The 23798-nt window shown below is 41.5% G+C and overlaps 1 protein-coding gene across 1 annotated transcript; it reads right to left on the reverse strand.

The window, feature by feature from the left end:
* Positions 1-1624: 1624 nt before the first annotated feature.
* Positions 1625-5874, reverse strand: BRS3 (bombesin receptor subtype 3). The gene is made up of 3 exons (XM_037512884.1): positions 5292-5874; positions 3350-3701; positions 1625-2096 (listed from the first exon to the last, which is right to left on the reverse strand). The coding sequence occupies exons 1-3, from the start codon at positions 5726-5728 to the stop codon at positions 1683-1685; spliced, it is 1203 nt and encodes a 400-aa protein (XP_037368781.1). The 5' UTR covers positions 5729-5874; the 3' UTR covers positions 1625-1682.
* Between the last annotated feature and the right edge of the window lie 17924 nt (positions 5875-23798).

Below are 23798 nucleotides of genomic sequence, written 5' to 3' on the forward strand. Positions count from 1 at the left end.
GCTGCTAAAGGGTTCTCGTGGCTTTTGGAATCTGGTAATTTTATCATTTATTTCTAAATGATAATTTTTTACCTAGAGTGAGGAACATAGTAAAAAAACATTTTGGAGTTTTGTGACTTGAACTTAGATTGTGGAATTAAAATGGATTCTCAGTTATATTCTGTCAGAGTATTGTTTTCAGAATACAAAGTTACACAAAGTCATTTAAAATTTTATTTCTTTTTATTTGTTTTCCCGTGCCCCACCCACCCCCCACTTGTTACAATGTCCAATTAAAGCAATACTAGTACAATATCGGCACCCCCACGGTAAGTAAACCACTTTTACAGTGTAAAGCCTAGTGTTTGTGTGAGTGTGTGTGTGTGTGTGTGTGTGTGTGTGTTTATATCCCCTTTTTGAGTCACATCATTAGCAAAAGTTCACAACTACATAAGCCATTTAAAGAAAGCTCAAAACTACCAAAAGCACAACCAAAATCAAGTTTTTGAAAATACAGATTTATCTATAGTACCAAACATAGGCTTTAATTTGCTCCAATAAAACATTTTCTGAGACCACAAATCTAAATCTGACACATCGATTGACAACAATTGTTTGGAACAACACCGATTAACAAGCTTATGGCGTTAGCAAGTAGAAGCAGAGGATAGAAAATCAGAACCTTCCATCTGATTTCCAAGGGCAGAGATGAGTTAGGTGAGACTCTTACAGGACTTAGGCACCACTGGGTTCAATGAAGCCAAGCAGGGGGGTGATCTACGGGAGCATACTCAGGTGACAAGGATTTCATGTGGTATTTCTGCATTCTTCAGGAAGAGGGCACTGCTGACCACAAAGATAGGAATTTCCTTCAAGGAAGAAGTTCAGACACTAGTGGGCTGGCAGATTTTTCAGCAAGGGTAACTTCCCTGGGGCCCTCAAATGATACCGTAAACGTGACCACTTATTCTGCCTGCAAATAAGACATGTTCATCACAATATTTGTCAAAGATAACTTTGTCCGATTATCAAAGACAGTTGTAAGTAGAACGACATTAAGCCAGTAAGGGTTGACCCAGTAAGGCAAGCACCCTAGCCCGGATCCTTCCTCAATACTTTATACTCTCTGTCCTTAAAACATTTTCGTGCCAATTGCACAGCTTTTGTTATAATGGATTAGCGATGAGTGGAAAGGGACAGTCATTCTGTGAAGGTTTATTTTTTAGGACTTTATTTTTCAAGAAAACTGCAGAAATGTTTTCTCTCTCTTTGATCCCCTTTTCATATGAAAAACATAATCTCTAGATTTACACCACACAATAAACGCAGATACAGTTTCAGGCAAATCACAGGAATATATGAGAAATTAGAAGCACCAGAGAAGTGGTGGAAACAAATCAGATTTCAAGCATCTTCTTGTTTACTTCACTTTCCCTCCTACTCAACCACCTGTTTGGACCCACTGACATACACAACATGTCTCTCCAGAGCGCCCTGAAGCTTCATTTTATTGAGACTGCCCAGTAACATTCACGTTTGTACATTGAACAGAATCATGGTTTGTCTTTTACTTCTAAGACTCCTCCACTCCTAAGATTTCAACACAATTCACAAACAACAAGACTTCTGACATCATACACTTATGCACAGCTCAAAATCAGACACACACAGCGGGAGGGAGAATCCCACTTTTAACCGAAAAGCTAAACTCTGTCCTCTTCCTGCCTCACATTGCACCCAGCGAACAAGCTCACGCTGAGCTCAGCCACCTGCGAGCTCCCAGCGCCAGGGACCCTGCCCATGACGGCCAGGTTGTTAAGAGGGGTGTCAGCAGCAGGAGGATTAGACACCTCGGCCTTGCAACAGAATAACTGAGCTTTAAAATGCTGCTGGAAGGTTTTGCTCAGCCAGTAAAGAGCAAAGGGATTTACACAGGAATTGCTGAAAGCAAGAACCCGAGAGAAAATGGTGACCATGAAATGAACAGCAGAGGAGTCTACGTAGGCTTGATACGTGAAGGAGCGGTAGAGATACAGGAGGTGATTCGGAAGCCAGCAGAGCGCAAACAGAGCCACCAGCACCAAGACCGTTTTGGCAATTCTCTTCCGGGATTCAATCTGCAGGTGGAGGAAGGGGGAGGAGAGAGAAAAAAAAAACGGCAAAAAAAAATCATTCTGCTGGCAGGGATTTTAAAAACCGCTCTCTAGAGTCACAGAGAAATTTACAGCTAAGAGGCTGGTGTCCCTTTGAGTGTTGGGGGATAACTGAACGGGCTGGGAGGGGGGTAGCCTGTGGCTGTGGACAGAACACAGCAAGTTCCTGATCCCAATCCATGGCCTTGGTGTCATCCAGAGACTCCCGCCTCCTGGAATTTACCAGGAGCTGTCCGATGATCTCAAGAAGGGTTGCAGAATTCTCAAAATTTTAATTTTATGAAAAAGTAGATGCCATCCAATACTGCTTTCAGTTTTCGTCCTCAGCAGAAACCAAGTTGGAATATTCTTCTGGGTTTAAGAAAATTCTCAAGTTGGTACCAAAATGGTTTTTAATGTACAGTCATTCTCACCACATAGTCAAAGAAATAAAAACCAAAGTGCCATTCTTCATATAGGGAAATAATCCTGCCTACCTAGCTATAAGAGAAGTAAGCCAGGTTAACGGAAGACCTTGTGATCACAGACCAAGCAAAGATAGCATGGGTATTTGATATGCAACTTTAGCTCCCCAAAAGTCCCTGAATTGTCCAGGTACTGACTTACAGGGAAATAGAATCATTTCTCCCCACCCCAAAATGACCAAAATCCTGGTGTTGTTTTAATCAAATGGAACAATGTTTCAGCAACCTTTTTATTCTGTTCATATTCAGTAAGGAGAGGACACCTGGCTTTTGCAAAGGTCTTAATCAAGCTTCTATGAGTCACTGTGTTCTCTTGCACTGGCACCTTATCCCCTGAGACCTCAGTTTGCTCAACCATGTGTATGTAGTTTGCACTGAATAACCTATGGCTTCCTGCCAGGTCTGTGTAGCTCTCTGTGAAACCCTATCATTCTGTTACACTATTCCATGGGGTGAGTACTTTTGATTGCCCCCAAACTTTAGCTGTCCCCTCCCTAATAATAGTTCTACCCTTTCTTGAATGTTTGCTGTGTGCCAGGAACTATGCTAGAGATTTCACATGTCTTCATTTTACAGATTAGGAATCAGGCTTAGCTAGTACGTGATTGAGGAGATATTAAATCCTGGGTCTGAAAGACTCCAGAGCCCAGGAACATAACTAACATACTCTAACTACTATTTATTTATTGCCCACAAGGGCCAAAGTAGAAATTTCTCATCCAAATTCTTGCACTAATTCTGGTGAACACATACCTGCTTGCGGGCATGGCTTTGTTCTTCAGTAGGCATGTTCAAGGTGCTTTTGTAAAGTGTCTTAGCAATCAGAGAATAATAGACAGAGATAATAGTGAGAGGAATAATGTAGAACACTAAGAAGCACAGCAGAGAGTGTATCTCTTGCAGGAGCCTCTCGGAAACAGGGTAAGAGGCACAGGCTTCAAATGTCATATTTTTGTTAGGATCTAGAAAAGTGTACACATTTGAAAATATAGCCTCTGGCAGAGCAATAATCATAGACCCGATCCAGACACCACCAGCTTTGGCACAGGTCTTCAGGATGGCATTGGAGGGCTGTCGCTCCAGTGGCTTCACAACTGCCTTGTACCTAGAAACACATAATCATAGGCAAAGGTCAAAACAAATACCAAATGGCAGATTCAGAAGTGACCTTCGTGGTCATTCAGTTCCACCTCCTATGCTTAGGTTACGAGTCCATGTGTATAACCAAGTCCACATTAACCAAGTGGAATAGGTTATAGTTTCAAATACACATAATACATACTAGGATTTTTTATTTATGCTAATCGCCTTTCCCCTGTGTCACTAAAATGAGATACTCTGGGTTTGCAATTTTACAGTTTTATGTGTAGATCCTCCGTTTAGAATAGTCTCCAGCATGATTTTGTGTGTGATTGAGAGCAATTCACTCCATGTGTATTACCTTAAGTGTTCTAAAAGACTTCCTTTTTGTATAAATGACTGAGGTTTAACCTGATTTTCCTTTCTTCTTGTGTGAGCAGTTATTAACCTTCCTAAAAAAGACTTCAGTGAATGTATGCAGTAAAGAGGAAAGGGTTAATTTCTTCCCTGTTCCTAAGTGCTAATTTGTTGCCCAAGCCAATCTGTAGGTAGATTTAGGGTAAGTCAAGGGTGAAATCAGAAGCCCCGAGCCACAGCAAAAATGCCTCCTTATTATGACAAATCCACCTTAAAATCTATAGCCTTTCAGTGAATCTGCTCTCAAATAGAATATCAAACCAGTCAAAGCAAAAATCCATAAAGCATACAGGCAAAGCTTTTTCTTCTCCTGGATTCCAGAATCTAAAGTAGCTATTCCTTCTGGCATTGCCAGGAATTGATTACTTACAAGCTGCTTGCCGGCTTTTTAAAGCACCATTTTTAACATTCGGAGCCTTAATTTCTTTTCTTTTTTTCATACCTTCACAGTTATTCTACAATATGAACACGGAAAAGCAAAGTACTCAGATTGGAAAAAAAATCTGACAGAGTCCGAACACCTTCCCTGCCAGAGGTGCTCACACACACTATCTGTAAGTGCTAAAAGTCAACCAGGATTAATTTGTTTCTCTGGTAACGAGAAGGTCGTTGAATGCCTATAGAGAAAACTAATACAATTAAGTGATGACATTACATTGAGTTACCAGGGAACTGAAAGCCTCTCCGTTTTTCTGCCATTAATTAATTTCATGAATTTCAAATAAATTACATGCATGTATCTTTTCATATTTCGTCCGGGAGACAGTAAATGCATATGTGGTCAATTTCACACCAATGCCGATGTTTTAATATTGACAATATTGCACCACTAGGCTGCACTAATGTATAAAGCATGAATTGTTTTTCTTTTACACCTGCAACAATCTGCCTTACTTAATAAACTAGGGGGAAAAAAACCCCACCATTCAGTATTCTTTCAAGCAAACAATTACACATCTGATAGAATAAATTAGCTCTAAAGCACACAATTTCAACCTTGCTCCCAGGCTAATACTAGAATTTTAACATTCTTAGACTAACTTTAATTTAAAATGCCCTCCCGGTTTTCCAATTTCACATCCAGGCTACAGAATGTGAGAAAAGCAGAATTAGTAGCGAGCGATTGCTGAGTACAAGCTTTCCTTTCTTTTAGCCTAATTTCACACCATGGCAAATATTACTGAGAAAAGAAACCCACCTGTCAGCGCTGAGAATTGTTAACGTGAACACTGATACACCAACAGAAGTGAGCCGGATAAAAGAGAGCACCTTACAGCCAATTCTTCCGAACAGCCATCCTTCTGCAAGGTAGTGGGTGGCATCCACTGGCACACAAGTTAGCAGAAGTAAAAGATCTCCAAAAGCCAGGCTGGTGATGAAAATATTTGGCACCGTTTGCATGGACTTGGTCTTGAAAAATACTTTGATGAGAATAGCATTTCCAAGGATGCCCACTGAAATGATCACAGCATAAGTAATGTAGATGGCACACAGCACTTCTATTCCTGGAGAGTTGTCTCCGGTCCGTCCTTTATTTGTGGTATCATTAGGAACGGCAGGGCTTGACGATGATTCTGTGTCATTTGTGATTGAAATTAAAGTCTGATTAGGTGACTGAGGCTGTTTCTGAGACATGTCTTCTGAAGACTATGCCTGTAATGTTTCTTCAGCTCAGTTCAAATGGAGTTGATTGTCACGTCTAGTGCCTACGTCTACTAGTCTGGTAACGTGATGGTAGAACAGAGCAGAATGGCAAGCAAATCCAAGACATCCAGATACTCCTTTCCTTCAGTTGTTCTGTGTCTCCCAGCATGCTTGGCTAAATGCTTACCGATCTGGCACTGAAAAGTGGGAGGTGGAGGAGTTTTATTGGCGTTTCCATGGCAGAAAGAGGGGGGTCCAGGAAATGCTCTGCAGTTGCTTGTTCTTCCCTGTTGGGGAATCTTATGACTACCCAGATATTCTGAATAATACTTACTGTTTATTAGCATCTCCCTGTTTTCCTACCCCACCGCGAAGTTTTATGTAATTTTGTCAAATTTTCATCTAGAACTCATTTCTTCCTCTGCAACTAGAAGATGGTCTAATACATTTCCTTTTACATGATAAAAAATATGTGTGTCCCTTGAAGCACAAACTCGAATCCCCACTCCTCCAAATTTAATAGCAGAGAGGCGCTGAAGCAACAAATCCTTCACACTTTGACAGGGCTGATGGCACTTGCAGGAGGAATAATTCAGGTAACCTGGGCTTATCACCTAGCTCTGACACGTGGTAATTCCAGATTCAGTGCCTATTACACGGGCTGTGCTGCAGAAGACGGGAAAACCTTTAACAGATGAAAACCAGGCAAACCACCAGTTGCTTTGTCTCTGAATGTCCTAAAAAAACCAAAAAACAGTTTTTACTGGGGCTTGTCTCTTTTAATGCCATATATTTTTTAAAATGTTGCTGAGGGTAGTAGCTCTCTCTTTACAATGGGTTAAAGGGAACCTACTGATTCCAAAACAAAATAGTACAAAACATTGATGCCAGGTCTTGACACAAAAGGATGGTGTAAGAATGAAAATCACTGTTTGCAAATGAGGGAAAGCCTTAGGTTACTCCAGCAATGCAGGGTATGTAAATCATGTTTACATTAAATAGGGAAGCAGAGAACTAATACAATTACTTCATCACCTGCAAGAAAACCCCTTCAGTACAGAAAATGTTATGTTTGTGGTTTAAATGTGTGGCTGTGTGGTGGAGTGTGGTTTGGAACTAGCCAGTCATTTGAAGATATTTAATAATATAACCTGTCAAGAAATATTCTCTGAAATGATTACATCCAAAGGATAATCCCTAAGCTAGAAGAAACTTTGTGTAGTAAGCTGTTTGTAAATATATGCCTATTAGAATTAGTCTGGGAAGTGCAATGAAAAAAAAATAAACAGCAAAGTATTTGGCTAGCACAGGAAGAGCAAAGCAAAATCGTTCCTTATGCTGGCAAAAAAGGTGGGTTGCACCCTATAGGGAATGTGAATTGGATGAATTAAGTTAATTTTCTGGTGAATCTGAGCCCATCTTCAGCTACACCTACAATCCACCCTTTATGAAATGATCTTTATAACAGGAATCACTCAGCTAAACACCTGCTTTTGATGGGGGGTGGGGGAGGAGTTTGGATAGATTCCAATTCCTTAGCTTCTAAATATATACACTTAAGTAATTTCATGCACTGGGCTGCCTCTTTAAGATGGGCTCTACAGAAACAGCTCTAAAAGGTTCATATCTTGTTCTCCCAAAGCTGATGAAAAAATCTCTCCAGGATTCCTGCATCTCATTTAGCAAAGAGCAAACAATATCTCCCAATTTACTCCCCTGGCTGATGGCCACACAGCAGGTATTCAGTAAAAAACAAACCCTTGCGTGTGATTTCCAAAGTTATCAGAATTCCAAAGATCTCAGGCCGCTTTCATCAATCTGCAGTCACCAGCGCGCCTATCTCCCTCTTCTTTCTGGTCGCAAGAGGTCAGGAGAGAGCAGCGATTTTGGGGTGCTACTGGAGCAGAGGTGTTCTTGCATCTCTAGAATCCCTGAATAGCTGAGATGGAAACGACCTTAGAGAAGAGGAAATAAAATCTTCTAATTTTCCAGAGGCAGAAATGAGGCTCAGAGGGGGAAATTATCTCGTGCAAACTCACAAGAGTATCCAGCAGCAGTGCTGCAAGGACACAGGTTCTCTCTGGCTTCTGAAAGGTTAAAAATCAGTGACAAGTAAAATCAATTAATTGTCCCTGAAGGTGATCTCCAAAATTCAATTGGTCCATATATTTTTTAAAAGATTTATTTGTTTATGCACACAAGAGCTGGGGTACAAGCCAGAGATGCGGGGGGTGAGAGGACTCACCAGAGACAAAGTGGGGAACAGAACAGGCAGACTGACTGAAATATACTGCTGAGGGGAGCAGTGGGCAAGTCAGGAGAGGTCTGCTGCACCATGTGGGTCACCTCCCTGTCCGGCCGGGGATCGAACTCATGCTGCAGAGACTGCAATCAATTGGTTAATATAAAAAAAAAAAATCAGTGACAAGAAGAGCTGAAAACACTAAGTCCCTGACAATGAGTCTTATTTGCTCATTTGGTACCGTGGACTTTGGTTTTCTGCCTATAATATTAACCAAGGAACAAGAGATTTCCAGACTATCTAGCAATTCATGACAGCTAATTGAACTGTATCAGCTTTGATAGTTACTTCCTTTGCTTTATAATTCACCCACAAACATAACCATGTCCAGTCAATTGTTTCTTGTAAGACACTTAGCATAGACAAAATGATGAAATCCTATATTTTTTTAGTGCAAAATTGGTTAGTATAAACATCCAATTTTTTCAAAACCAACTACTTGATTATAGATTAAGCCATTGAAATACATTCCTCATGTAGCCTTTTAATTCTAAGCAAGTTTTGGATATTGAGCAAATAAATCACCAATTTTCTGAAGTTGGGTTTCCTGGATCAGTCCAATTCAGTTAGTGTTATCAAACACTCTTAAATCTCAGGGTGCTGAAAGGAATTAGAAAATAGTTGCTAATTTGGCTGGAAGGTTCTCAGGCATCAGTTGAATAGGACTGTGGTTGTCAAATTTTGGCTTGTGTCAGAATCACCAGGAAGACTTATCAAAAGACAGGCCCTCCCCGGTGGTGCAGCGGGTTGAGCAGCCTCTGCAGCATTGTTCGATTCCTGGCCTGCCAGGGAGATACCCTCATGGCGCAGCAGACCTCTCCTGTCTCCCCTGATGTTCCCCTCAGCAGTGCTTTCGGTTCGTTTGCCCGTTCTGCTCCCCGCTCTGTCTCTGGTGAATCCTCTCACCCTCCCACACCTCTGACCTGTACCCCAGCTCTCGTATAAATAAATAAAATCTAAAAAAAAAGACTTATGAAAAGACAGATTGCTGGGTCTCACCTCCGGAGTTTCTAATCTGATAGGGATGGGGTGGGTTCTGACCACTGGACGGCTAGCAAGTGCCCAGGTGATACTGATGCTACTATTTGGGGTCCACACTCCCAATTTTTTCTATACAAAGAATCTAGTTGTTCCAGAGAGCATGACTTTTCCTGGTAAGCCAGATCTGCTGAACTCATGGGAGCCGATGCTCAAATCCCTGGGGCTAATAGAGGTGTGATCTTTTCAATGGGAGAAAATGAAGTGGATAAACTTTCTGTCAATGGCTCAAACACAAATTCTGCTTGCATACTTGAGAACTAAAAAATGAATAACCAGAATTCTCAAACTTTTTTTTTTTAATTTTTGCTGGGAAAAAGAACGGAGTTCTTTGTTGTACATTAGTACTAAGATCAATTTTAAGAGGACAAAATTTAACTTGTGGGTGTATGTGGATCTATATAATAGTGATTCCTATTGTCACCAAGTTCTTTGTACTCCCTCATAATCTCTAGCCCCAAAACCTTACTGGTAAAATTTCATATTACAGGGTGACACTACAATTCACAATGGCCTCTGCAAAAACCAGATAGAGAACAAATATAAACTATGTAATGGTAGGTTGAACAGAGTAGAAATTCCAACTGACTCTTTTAAGTGGAATTTTTCTGCTAAAAGCAAATTTCTTGTTATGATTTAACTTAATGTGCTCCCTAAAAGTGGACAACCATGTAGACCATGCTCAGATTCAGGTGGCTTTATAGAGGCACTGATCCTGTATTTGTCCACCCACATATGCCTAACACTGAATGCCATGGTCAATGTGAATTTCTACAATTATAATGGATTGAGACAGTTTTCCATCAGATAAAATGTTTTGGCTTCTTGAATACTGAAGTTCAAACTATGAAGTAGATGTTGTTTGTCCTGTAATGCCCTTTTACCTTTCTTCTCAGTACACTTCACTTTTTTCCTAGAACCTGCCATGTGCCCATAATCACGCATCCTGTTCCCTCAGGGCTTCCTTTCAGTCTCTGAGAGGTTAATCCCTGCTTACGTACTTCAAATCCATAAAGACCATACCTTTACCACATGGCCCCACAATTCCTCTCTCAGGCAACTATCCAAAATAAACGAAAACTATTGTATACACAAAGATTTGTATGCAAATGTACACAGAAGCATTATTTATAAAAACAATCTAGAAACAAACTAAATATTCACCATCAGCAAGCTGGTTAAACCCAATGCGACTTACCCTTCGAATAGAATAGTATTCAGCACTGACAAATGCAGGCTAATTTTTAAGACACAGTTCATTGGTTATCAATTTTGTATGCAACATAAATACCATAAATTACCATTTTGTAGCTATTTCATTACCAACATGAATCCCTTTCATGATTTATAATTTGTAGTGGGAATCGTCCCAAATAAAAATAGTGGAAATTGAAAATGGCATATGATTCCTTAATATGAAACTTCTAGAAAAAATAAAAGTATAACAGTGGAAAGTACATCAGTGGTTGCCTGGGTACGGAGATTGGAACAAGGACAACTGCTAAGAAGCATGGGGAAAGCGCTTCTAAGAAGCACAGGGCATGACGGGAGTGTTCTAAAATTATGGCCTATGATTGTATAAATTGATTAAAACTCAAACTATACACTTCAAATAGGCGAATTTATGGTATATAAATCATAATGCATGAAAGCGGGAAAATAATAAGCGCTGGGTGGGCTGCTGTTGGGGGAAAAAGATGAGTCAGACATTTCTAGCCCCTGGGATGTGGGAAGACGGAACCTCACCAGCGCCACTCTCTGGGCACCAGACTACATCCAGATGAAGACTTGTGCTTTGGGGAGATAGAGAACCAGCACCTCGCCTCCAGGAACTTAATGAGAGAGATAAGGGCACAAATCACTGGGAAACCTGAATTTCTCTGACTCCTTCACAGACTTGCCCACACAGGATTTTTCACTTCCTGCAAAGCCCACCCACTCAAGCTCTCCCGGCAGCCACTGGAGGTCTCACCTACAGTTGTGCTAGTGTGAGTGGCAATTGTTTCATCTTTCCAGGTCTCTCACCAGGTCTTCCCTTTGCTCACGAACATGTACATTCCCAAAGGCACTGTTGCTGCTCCACTGGTGCCCCACACCCTGCCCCATGGTCTCCTTGTTACTTGTCCGGACCACACAGTCTTCTCCACTGTTCCACCGAGCACGGCAGTCCTTCTCCTGTGGTCAGCACTGTTCTGCTGAGCATGTCAACATGACAGGGTGTGATATGCCTGTAAATTAAAAATAAGATTTTATCTTTCAATAGCTGAATTACAAACATCAAGACCCCCACTGCATACATATCCACGTCTTTCCTAGAAAGAATTCTAGAATGGTTCCCCTATTTAATTAGACCCAAGAGCCTCTAGTGTTGCCTCCACAGACACATGAATCAGTCCTCTGCTTTATTTGTTCCTTCCAGGCCACGGGGTTGTTGGCATCTTGATCTTGCCTCTTGACATGGACTTCAATTGCTTCTGTCAGTTGACTGACACATGAGAGAGCTGCTGACCCAGGGAGCTGGTCCCAGAGTCTGCGCTCCTAACCGCTACCTCCCTTAATCAGAGGTGGGCCTGACCAGCCACGTCCCCAGCTTCAACTGGTTCTAGCATAGAACACTGACTCGATCTACCCTCATGAAATTGCTTCCTCAAGGTGTTATCTCTATGCTGTCAGCCTTGGGTCAGAAATGTGCTCAGGAAAAAACTACCCGAGTCCCCAAGGGTTCTCATTGTTTAGTGGTATCATTATGGTGCCTTCCTTTGAAGAGCATCCGCAGGATGTCCAGGATGACTGCGTGCCCTGAACCAGACCCCCACCCCAGATCCTCAGCGACCTGGACTCTTGATTCTTAGTGTGGTTCACCCACCGACATTCTCTTTCCATGTCTCCTTCCTCTCACATGCTCCCGTTGCTTCTTCACTGCAACTCAGCCTCACCTGGCTCCATCCCAGACTGTTATATATTGTTTATGCCTTTGAACCTCAGTGGACTGTGCTGGGAACAGGGAGGCAGGACCTCATTCTGTTTGCTGATATCAGAATCCTTCCAGACACAAATAGGTCCCTGGACAGGACACAGGCCTGCACCCAGGGAGACTGGGCTGGGCAGGTTCAGAGAGCAGCCATTATACTGTAGTTCACCCCTCTGCTTCCTACTGCGGATTTGGGCTCCTGCTTGAGTCAACTTTGTCATGCTTTGGTATTTCCTCCCCTCAGGAGGATTTATCTCATTGGAGGCCCAGAGACCCACTTCTATTCCCCCAATTTATCAAATTGCTTAGTATTTCCAAAGCCCAGGATCAAGGCTTAAGCTAGAACCCAGGACCAAGGGAGGTAGAAAGTCAATTTTACCATGGTTGGGAGGGAAAGGAGAGCACACTTAGTTGGAGGAGAGTTGAGGTTATCAGGAAAGAATTTAGGGTACCTTAGGGTCTGGTGCAAGAACAGAGTGACCCCCCCCCCGCAGTGTTTACCCCAGAATATCCCTCTCTTGGGCCTCCCTGGAGGCGCAATGGGTTAAGTACAGCGCTGTGGGGCTGCTGGCTGCCTCACACAAGCTTGATGCCCAGCCTGCCAGGGAGCTGCCCGCAGGGCACAGCAGAAGTCTCCCTCAACAGTGTATTTCAGTGGGTCCTCCTGTTCTGCTCCCCACTCTGTCTCTGGAGGGTTCCTCTCACCCTCCCCACACCTCCAGTCTGTACCCCAGCTCTTGTATGCATAAATGGATAAATCTTTTTTTTTTTCTTTAAAAAAAAAAAAAAGACTTCCAGAAGGCTCTATAAACCGCGCCCAGGGCATTTTTACTACCCAGTGTTGCCTGGACGTCTAAAACACATTTTTAGTAGAAATGCAGAAGACCTGAATAACAAAATTATTCCCACCATGAGACAAATCAAATCCAAATCCTAGGAAAATAAACATGTAGATGAGCTGAGACAATAGTCTTGAGTAATAAAGATTGAAGCTCTGGAGATGCACACAGAAAAATAAGAAATGAACGATGGACTCCTGGCAAGCCAAACAAATTAGTGTAGCATTCTGCATTGGTAATTATGTCTCAATTCACATTTTCTTTTTTGTTGCTTCTGAGATCCTATTCCCTCAGATTTCACACTATCCACTTTCTCTCCAGCAGAGTGCTGTGGTAAATAACTCTCTGCAGCAGCCAGCGAAAAGTGTGTAGAAGTTGGGGGGCCTGCTCTTTTCTATCCCCAGAGGTGAGGATGTTGCCTTGGCACCAGCAGGAGGCAGTAAGGAAGGGCCCAAGCTCACACCACTGGCCTTTACTTCTCCAAAACCAATCACATGGGGGAGATGGCTTCCCAGAGCCATTTGGCAGACAAACCAAGGTTTCCATTCTTCCTGTTTAGGATTCAAGTATGTCTGGGAGACCTTCAGAGGAGCTGACCATGCCTGGTCCTTGAAGTGGTGAGCCTAGGGAGAAAGTATGAGCCTAGGGAGAAAGTGCTGGGTTCCAGGCTACTTACCAGGATGGTTGTTTATGAAGCCTTAGATCCAGCCTGGTCTCACAGCACCCTCGTTAAGTAGGTGTCCATGGTAGACATGAGGTTGGGGGAACAAATATCCCCAGATGAACTTGAGGTTGGTTAACTGAGGCAGGAGGAGAAAGAGGCTACCCAAAGCAAGATTCCCTCCACCTCCAATCTTCCTGTCTTTTCAAATATACATGAAGCCTGCCCCAGCAATTTTTATACAAGGGTAATGAAATGAACTGTCTTATAGGTATCTCTCTCACAGACACACACGTTTGAGTGCACCTCAATATGCAAAGTCACATAATCCCAAAGATGATCCCTTGGAAGGGAGTGCGTGTGGCGTAGGGAGGGCTCGCCCTGGGCCCCCTCCCCACCCCTGGCCTCCTTCTGAGTAGGCTTAGAGGCAGAAAGGGCAGGGTGCAGGGTAGGGGGAAAGGAGTGGAGGCCAAAAGTTTTCCCAGCAATAGGAAAACATGTTCTCTCTGCACATTGATACACTCGTTTTAGACAGGTTTGAGTTTTACTGACTCTCATAAAATAGGACAGGAGGGAGAAAGAAGGCAGTCAGACAGATGAGGAACAGCAGAGACGCCCTCCACTGTTCAGCCACAAGAGCAAATTAATTCCTTTTTATGAGTTGAGCTTTCTGTTACTTGGAACAACAAAGACCACATTTCCAGTCAGGTGATAATGTCGGAAGTACATAGACTGCAAAATACACCTCACTATTTCCCAACTACGGTACTTGTTTCTTTGTTAGAGGTTTCTAAAAGGGGGCATAAAACTTCCTGAACATTCATCTTTTGGCACAGCTGTGTGGGTTTCATGATAATTAATAAAAGTCTATAAACATTTCAAAACTAAACTAATATCTAAAGATTACACGCAAGTGGATACGGTGCTGGGCGTACGGTGACGACTAGCACAGCTGAGGCTACCCACGTGTGGTTGGTGAATGGAAATGGCCTCTGCTCTCCTGCCTGTGTGGTCCTGGTGACCCATGTAAATAAGTGCCTTGCGGCTTGGTTTCCTACCTCACAGGACGGTTTTCAGTCACCCTGGATTTCTACCTCTGGCTTTCCATATGGGAGTGACTTGGGCATAGCCTAGTCGGTTGAGACAAGCCAAAGGTGAGTTTATGTTGAATAACCTAGCAAGAAGAATGGTTTTAATTTTCATTATGTGTATATTTATTTGAAATTATTTTCAGGGATCTGATAGCGATGGGAAGGAAAGCAAAAGCCCCCTTCTCCCATCCCTCAAGTCACTTCTTCAGTCAGACACTTTGTGAAGAGAAAACAAAATAATGTGTGCAAAATGCTCATTAAGGTGCCAGACACATAGTCAATGGAACCTTGACAAAATCAAGTTCTATAAGTTGGTCCACAGACTGGCTTTAAGCAACCCTGATCAGCAGACTGGGCTGGAGTCACCGTGATTCTTAGTTGGCGCTCTGCCTCAGAATCATCTGGAGCAGGCGCCAGCCCCAGAGGCTCTGAATCAGTTGGTCTGGCACAGATCCCGAGCATCTGCATTTCTTTAAATCTCACAAGGTGATTCCTAACACGCAGCACGGGGGAGACCAATGTTAGCATCCAGGGATGCCGCTAACATTGCTAGCATTGCCAAGTTCAAGTCACCGTTGCCTTGGACCGGGTCAGGGCCTGCAAAAGGAGGGCTGGGGGGCTCGTAAGTGACCATATTGATCTTACCACTGTGTGGGTAGCTGTTCCATTTTCCTTTTCTTTTTGCTTGTGAAGATACAGCGTTATATCAATAGAACTATAACCACAGTGTTCTTTCTCATGCTTTTCCCAGTGGAAATGCCACATCATAAGATACTTTGGAAACTCACTGGCTAATTGAATGAATAATTCAATCTTCAGGAAATTAGAAGCCACACAAACATCCTTTAAAAATTTCTACTTTGAGCTCAAGATGTTGCTTGGCAAATACACTTGAGAATATGACTGTCTTGTTTATTTCTAGGTCTGTAGCATCTATCCCAGTGACTTATACAGCTACTGCTCAGTAATTATTTGTTGAATGAATGAGTGAATGAAATGAACATGTTTCCCCACACTGATCAGTGGAACTGAGCTTAGCTGCTAAGATATATTCTAGTTTAGGAGTGTATACATGGAAGGCAGGTGTCTTATCTTTATTTTTTTAAAGAAATTTATTTATTTATTTATAGAAGCACTGGGTACAGTCAGAAGCGTGGGAGGGTGAGAGAACTCACCAAAGCCAGAGCAGGGAGCAGAACAGGCAGAAGAACTGAAGTACACTGCTGAGGGGAGCAGCGAGCGTGGCAGGAGAGGTCTGCGCGCCGCCATGTAGGACCCTCGCCCGGCGGCTGGGGATCGAACCGGCACTGCAGAGGCTGCGGGCAGCTTCGCAACCCAGTGCTCAACCACTGCGCCACCAGGGGAGGACTGTCTTATTTTTATTTTAGTGAGTTAATGTTAACTTTAAAATAAATTGTTGTCAGGGGCCTCCCTGGTGGCACAAGGGGTTAAGTCTCAGCACTAGGAAGCTATCAGCAGCCACTGCAGCACAAGTTTGATCCCCCACCAGGGAGCTACCCACATGGCACAGCAGACCTCTCCCGTCTTGCCCGCTACTCCCCTCAGCAGTGTATTTCAGTGGATCCGCCTGTTTTGCTCCCCACTCTGTCTCTGGTGAATCCGCTCACCCTCCACACATACCTCTGGCCTACACCCTAGCACTTGTATGCATAAATAAATTAAATTAAAAAAATAAAATAAATTGTTGTCACTATGAATTTTCATGTGTGCTGCCACCCTTAGAGTGAAGAAGTGGTGAAAGTGAGACTGAGCTGCAGCATCAATTCTTGTGATATTGCCTCCTTAACATGTGTCATGAGATCTGGGCAAGTCTGCATCTTTTTTTTTTTTTGTTAAAGATTTATTTTTTCATGCATACAAGAACCGGGGTATAGGCCAGATGTGCAGAAGGGTGAGAGGTTTCACCAAAGAAAGAACAGGGAACAGACTAGGCAGACTGAGTGAAATACACTGATGAGGGGAGCAGCAGGTGAGACAGGAGAGGTCTGCTGCACCATGTGGGTATCTCTTTGGCTGGCTGGGAATTAAACCCGCTCTGCAGAGGCTGCAGACAGCCTCACAGTGCTGCGCTCATCCCCCTGCGCCACCTGGGAGGCCCTGGGCAAGTCTGCATCTTGATTACTAAAAAAATGGTTTCGGTCACAGTGTGTGAAAAAGGTCTGGAATTAACTAAAGGCTTGTAAAATTATTGAGTTAGCAAGGTTGCATGTTACAAGATCAACCTGCAAGATTTTATCATACTCCAATATAGTAGCAACAGATGTAGAATAGAAATTAAAAATACAATACCAATTTTAATCATGTCAAGGGAATTTAGTACTTGGGTATAAATCTAACAAAACATATATAGGATTTCTAGACTGAGAATTACCAAGGCTGATGCAAAGAAATCAAAGATTTAAATAAACGGAAAGGTAGCAAAATCAGTTCTGTAAAAGAACAAAGTGGAAGGAATCACTCTACCTATTGCCAAGCTACAACAACTAAGACAATGTGGCATTTTAGCAGAGAAATAGACACATAGATCAATGGAACAGAATAAGGATCCTAGACTACATGAACATAAATATGCTCAATTGATTTTTTTACAAAGATAGAAAAGCAAGTGTTTTCAACAAAGTGTGTTAGAACAATTGGGTTTATACACAAAACCAAATAAGCCTCGACCCAAACCTCACACCTTTATATGAAAAGTAATTCAAAATAGATAATGGCTTTAAATAGTATAAAATATTTTAAAATGTAGGAGAAAATCTTTGGCATCGAAAACGAGGCAGAGTACTCAGACATGAGACAAAAAGCATGATCCATAAGGAAAAAAATTGGCTCAAACCTCATAGAAATTAAAACTTTTCTCTGAAAAGATCCTATAAGTAGAGTGAAAAGACCACGTAGCGATGGGGAAAAAAGATTTATAAGTTCAATTCATGTCCAAGGACCGCCATAACGAATTACACAAACTTGATGGCTTAAAACAACAATTTGCTTCCATAGCTCTGGAGGCCAAAAGTCAGATTACCCTCTTTATGAAAACACCAATCACTGGGTGAGGCCCATCCTAACTCAGTATGTCCTCATCTTGACTCGATTGTATCTGCAAAGACCTTATTTCCAAATAAGTTCATCTCCATAGGTACCTGGGTTTTAGACTTGAACCTATGTTTTGGGGACATACTATTAAACCCACAACCTAAACCATAGAGCCAACAAGGGTCTTATACCTATAACATACAAAGGACCCTCAAAAACACAAGAGCAAAACCACAAACCATCCAGTTAGAAAATGGATGAAAGACACAAGCAGATATTTCACCAAAGAGGAGACGTGTGGCATATAAGCACAGGAGAAACTGTTGGACACCACTAGCCACTAGGGCAAGACAATTAAAACCACAAGGAATTATCACTGTAAGCATATTAGAACAGCTAAAATAACAACTAGTGATAATACGAACTGTTGGTGAGGATGTGGAGAAAGTACATCCCTCATGCACTGCTGTTAGGTATGTACGGCCACTCTGAAAAACAGTTTGGCAATTTCTCATAAATTTAAACATACACTTACCATATGACCTAGCGATCACACTCAAGCACAAAGAAATGGAAACTTATGTCTGCAAACACAAACATGTACCCTATTCTTGTCAATTGCAGCTTTACTTGTTTGTTTGTTTGTTTGTTGAAGGTTCCTCCATAGTTTTTTTAAAGATTTATTTATTTATGCATACAAGAACTGGGGTACAGGCAGGGGTATACTGGTATACAGGGGTATACAGGGGGTGAGAGGATTCACCAGAGACAGAGTGGGGGGCAGATCAGGCAGACTGACTGAAACACACTGCTGAGGGGAGCAGCAGGAGGGGACAGGAGAGGTCTGCTGCATGGGTGGGTGGGTTGGCTCTCTGGCCTGCAGGGATCGAACTCAAACTCACGCTGCTGGCAACAGGTTGACAGCGCTGTGTCTTTAACCCCTGCACCACCATGGAGGCCCTGTAGCTTTACTTGCAACAGATATTGGAAATATCCAAATGGTCTTGCATGGGTGGTGGTCACACAAACGCTAGTGTAGCCATGCGGTGGAATCAGCACTAAATCAATGAGCTATGATACAGGCAACAACTTAGATGGACATCAGTGACCTTAAGCTTAGTGGAAAAAATACCAATCTCCGAAGGTTACACAATGTAAGATTCCATTTATATAACATTTTTGAAATGATAAAACTTCAGAGATGGAGAACTGCTTCATAGTCGCCATGGGACAAGGATGGTGGTGGGGCAGGTACAGAAAGAAGTATGCAAATCCAAAGAGGGAGCATCAGTAATGGAAACATTTTCACATCTTGATTGCGGTGGTGATTACACAAATCTATCCTTGGGGTAAAAGTGTATAGAACTAAACACACATAAATGAATGCAGGTTAAAAATAGGGTTTTCTGTCTCTACCAGTAGTATACCAACCTCAGTTTCTGATTTTGAAATTGTGCTGCAGCCATATAACACGTCACCATTGGGGGAAGGTGGGTGCAGGGAACTTAAATCTCTTTCCTATTTTTGCAATTTCATGTGAGTCTGTAATTATTTCAAAGTAAAAGTTTTTTTTTTTTTAAGTCTGAATGCCAGGTATGTGAATTTTAGTAAATTATCTTAATCCTCTTTGGCAGGGTTATGAGAGTTATTATAAGTTCTGTGTACTAATAATAAAGGTTTATTGAGTGCTTAGTATGTGCTGAGCATTTTACATTCATTACCCCATTTGATCCATGCTATAGCCAGAAGTAGCTACTATTATGTCATCTGCTTTTTTTTCAATCTCAGGAAATGCAAAATCAGAGAAGTTCAGTAACTTACTCTGGGTCACAGAGCAATAAGTGGCACAACTAAGGTATGAGTTTAGTTCTATCTGACTCCAAGGCTTGTGATGGAAAGAACAATGCCATACTTGGACAGTCGTGAGACCAAAATGAGATATCCTATGTCAATGGCCTCACTGGGCTGTAACCAACATCCAGTGACTAGAATAATTTTACTATCATTATCCTCATCATTATTATTTACTAATTATGGCTTGAAGCTTAGCATGGAGGGGCTTCTGGTCCTTACACTTAGAGTAGCAATGTGAAAATTGTTGGCAGAAAGCAACCAGATCTGTAAAATTATAAAAACACTTACCACATAGGGCTATTGTGGCGTTTGAATAAAATTAAAGGTTATAATATATGTGAAAAGTGTTCTGTAAATAATAAAGCTCCCTGCATGCTAGCTGCATTGCATTTTATTCCATTACTTTACCTCTAGATTGGCAGCTAAAAAGCTTTTTTTCCCTCTCAGCCATGCCACAATCCACAAGCTCATCACCCTGCTCGCTCGCTGTGTGTTTCTATGGCATCAATCACCATAGTTTCTAGATTCTCTGACAGAAGTATCAGGTGAAAGGCAGTTTAACAGAAGGAATCGGTGAATTTGATTCAAAGAACTGCATCCTCTCCAGTGTTTAGCTGAGCAACAGCAGGTCACATATTCACTGCTTCCCCATTCATTGCTTCCAGATTCCTTTTGCAAAACTTAAAGTGATGACTTTAAAGTTATTTTTCAGGCTTTCGACAATTGATAGTTTTTCTAAAATCATCCTTGCTCCTGGGATAGAATTACACAGTCGTTCCCTATAATCATGGATTGGCAAACTATGACTGTGGGCCAAATCTAACCTGCTATCTGTTTTTATATGGCCCTCAAGCCAGGAGTGTTTTTTGTTTTCGTTTCTTACCATTTTTAGTTTGAAAAAAGTTAAAAACAAATAATATTTCACAGCACATGAAATTCACATTTCTATAAAATTTCATTGCAACACAGACACTCTCATTGTTCAGGCAAAATTGAGTACAATAGTTAGAAAGATGAAACTATTTGCTATCTGGTCCCTTACAGATAATGCCTGTTGAGCCCTGTTCTGCATGATAAGAACATCAGTGAACCAATATGGAGGCCGATAAAGGCCAACTGTGTGTACACTCAACTTACATAGAGCCTCAGCCCTCACCTACATACCAGTCTCCTCTTTACTCCCCCGACCCACAATTTTGAACATACCTATCTCATACTATGTTGTAGGCACTTTGGGAAAAGGGAGCCATTTTTTTATTTCTTCTTTGTATCCCACAATGTGCCTAGCACAGTGTTTTACTCATAATAGACAAGCGATGAGTGTTTTGTAAACAGTAGAATGGGATCAAATTTCCATAGCAACTGGGTTTCATGACTGAGGTGTCACCACCCAGAACTCTTCATGCCCAATCCATGCTTCATGCTGGAGGTCAGATGTAGAGAAGCTACAGCAAAACAGACTTCACACTCTATAGCCTGAAGATTCATGAATCACAATTCTGTTTAAATGTCTGTTGTTTTTATTCTGGGAGTAAAGAAGACATTGCCAAATATGTCAGAAAACACAAAAGCTATAAAGGAAAAGATTGATACGTTTGACTACACAGTAATGAATTTCTGCATGCCAAAAACCACCTAACCAAAGTAAAAAGACAGCTGAAGGGGGGAGGATTAATACCAGGTAAAGAAAAACCTTAAATGAATAGCTTTTACAAATCAATAGGAAAAGACCAACCTTTACCTTAGAAATAGGTAAAGGTGAGCAAGCAGTTCACAGAAGAGCGACGACATTGACTATTGGCATTTGAAAAGATGTCTAGCTTCAGGAATATTTTTGAAATGAAATTTAATTCATCACCATAATATCATTTTTCATCTATAACACTGACAAGATTAAATACATGTTTCGCTGACAACAGTATGGCAAAAGAAGCACTCTGATGCATTGCTAGTAGAAGCATATATTTTCTCTGTATGAAAATGTATATGCTTTTTGACCAGACCCACTTCTAGAAATGAGTATATCTACTGATATACTCACACATATATATAATGATTTACATACAACATTAGTCATTGCAGCAATCGTTGTAGAAGCAAAATATTAGAAACAACCAAAACACAAATAAATAATGTTAAACCCTATAATAGAATATTATGCAGGCATAAAAAAGGATTAGGGAGGAATTTACCCACTAGGGAGAGCAAAAATGGTATAATTTTCAATACATTCTTTTGTAAAATTTTTTTAAAGATTTATTTATGTATACATACAAGAACCGGGGTACAGGCCAGATGCGCAGGAGGGCGAGAGGATTCATCAGAGACAGAGCGAGGAACAGAACAGGCAGATTGACTGAAATACACTGCTGAGGGGAGCAGCGGGCAAGACAGGAGAGGTCTTTTGCGCCATGTGGGATTCTCACCTCTGGCCAGTGGGGATCTAACCGGCACTGCAGAGGCTGCGGACAGTTTCACAGCGCTGTGCTCAACTGCCTGCGCCACCAGGGGAGGCCCATGCATTTCTTTTATATCTATTCAGTAGGTAAAGAACACCTTTTAAAAACAAATGTCTATTTTGAAGGGTAAGAATTTGCTAATTTAGGGAAGACTGTAGGCTATTGACCATAAATGTTAGCACAAAAATAATTGAATCTTGGGTTTTGCAATGAAATTCAAGGTTTGTGGAAATATAATCACATTTTAATTTAGTCACAGTCACTGATGGGTGATGAATATGGGCAAAACTCTCACTTAGAGTGAATCATTAATTTTGGTGGTAGAAGTGTAAATAGGACCATAAATAGAACTTCCAATTATTTCCCTACGCCAAATCTATCAGATAAGGGTTAATGGCAACACATATTTATAACAAGTGATATTCCTGCCTGATTTTCTACAGTGTGTTCTGTGTGGCCAGTATTGATCTTGAGAGATGAAGGGCTCTGCCGTTCTCCGGGTCAGTTTTGTTTTGTTATCCTTCCAGACAAATGTCAGACAAATTGGATTCGTTAATGGCTATTCATAAGCCAACCAAATGAGGAAAAAAAATATTTATTCTGAGTGTATTGGGTCTTGAAATTTAGTTAAAAGCACATCCATAGGCATATAAAACCAATGGTTTAAAAAATTTTTTATTTATATATATTTCACATCATTGTTCATTTTTAAATAATGATTGCTTCCCGCCCCCCCTCAGATGCAGTCCCCATAGAATTTCCTTCACCAATTCACCCGTGCACCATCACCACACCACAATGGTTATAGTCATAGTAACTTTTATTATCCTAGCTACCAGGTCTGAACTTGCCCAAAATCCAATGTAAGTCTCCAGTATCCAAGTAATATACCATGTGATTTTAAAATCCAAAGAAGTGCAGTTTTTCATCCTTCCCACGTCTTCCTGTAGGTTTCCATAAACATTGTCAGAAAAGATGTTTAGCTGGATGCTAAATGAATAAACACCCCCTCCCTGTTTTCTGCCACATTTTAAAAAGCAAGCATATTGAGAGACAGTTGTATAGGCTTTGGGGGAGAAGTAATAGGCAGAGGACCAGCCACTGACCAACTAGACCTTAAGTTATATGGTCAGCAGCTACCTGTGCACAAAATGAATCAAGTGGGCCTCCCGGGTGGCGCAAGGGGTTAAGTCTCAGCACTATGAAGCTATCAGCAGCAGGAGTTCAACCCCCCATCAGGGAGCTGACCCACATGGCACAGCAGACCTTTCTTGTCTCTCCTGCTGCTCTCCTCATCAGTGTATTTCATTCAGTGGATCTGCCTGTTCTGCTCCCCACTCTGTCCCTGGTGAATCCTCTCACTCCCTGTGGCTCTGGCTTACACCCTAGTTCTTCTACACAAAAATAAATAAAATCTTTTTAAAAATAAAACAAAATAAATACTGCAATAAGCAACTTTGTTATTATAGCCATACATGTGATTATATTTGTGTAATCCATATGTATCTATATATCTATGAATATCTGTTATCTATACTACATATGTGTACATATGGGTAATATGTATAGGATTACATGTACTCTGTGTGTGATTACAAATGGTGATTTTAAAAACAAGTTGTAGTGATGTACAGAAACACAAAAGGATTTTTATATTTATTATATCCATAGCAAATCTGCTAAAAGCTCTCAGTGATTATCATAATATTCCCATAAGATTAAAATTCTTTTTCCTTGTATGTAGTCATATTGTAAAGACAATCCTCGAAATTGTTTTTGCTGTTTTCTTTTGCTT

This window comes from Talpa occidentalis, unplaced genomic scaffold (assembly GCF_014898055.3).
Source record: "Talpa occidentalis isolate TD23 unplaced genomic scaffold, MPIMG_talOcc4v2.1 talOcc4.15, whole genome shotgun sequence".
Taxonomy (NCBI): Eukaryota; Metazoa; Chordata; class Mammalia; order Eulipotyphla; family Talpidae; genus Talpa; species Talpa occidentalis.

Coding starts and splice junctions, on each gene's coding strand:
- BRS3 (XM_037512884.1), bottom strand. CDS start 5,728: ATGTCTCAGAAACAGCCTCAGTCACCTAATCAGACTTTAATTTCAATC. Junction 3,702..5,291: donor ACAATTCTCAGCGCTGACAG/GTGGGTTTCTTT, acceptor ATGTGTTTCTAG/GTACAAGGCAGTTGTGAAGC. Junction 2,097..3,349: donor AAAGCCATGCCCGCAAGCAG/GTATGTGTTCAC, acceptor CTCCACCTGCAG/ATTGAATCCCGGAAGAGAAT.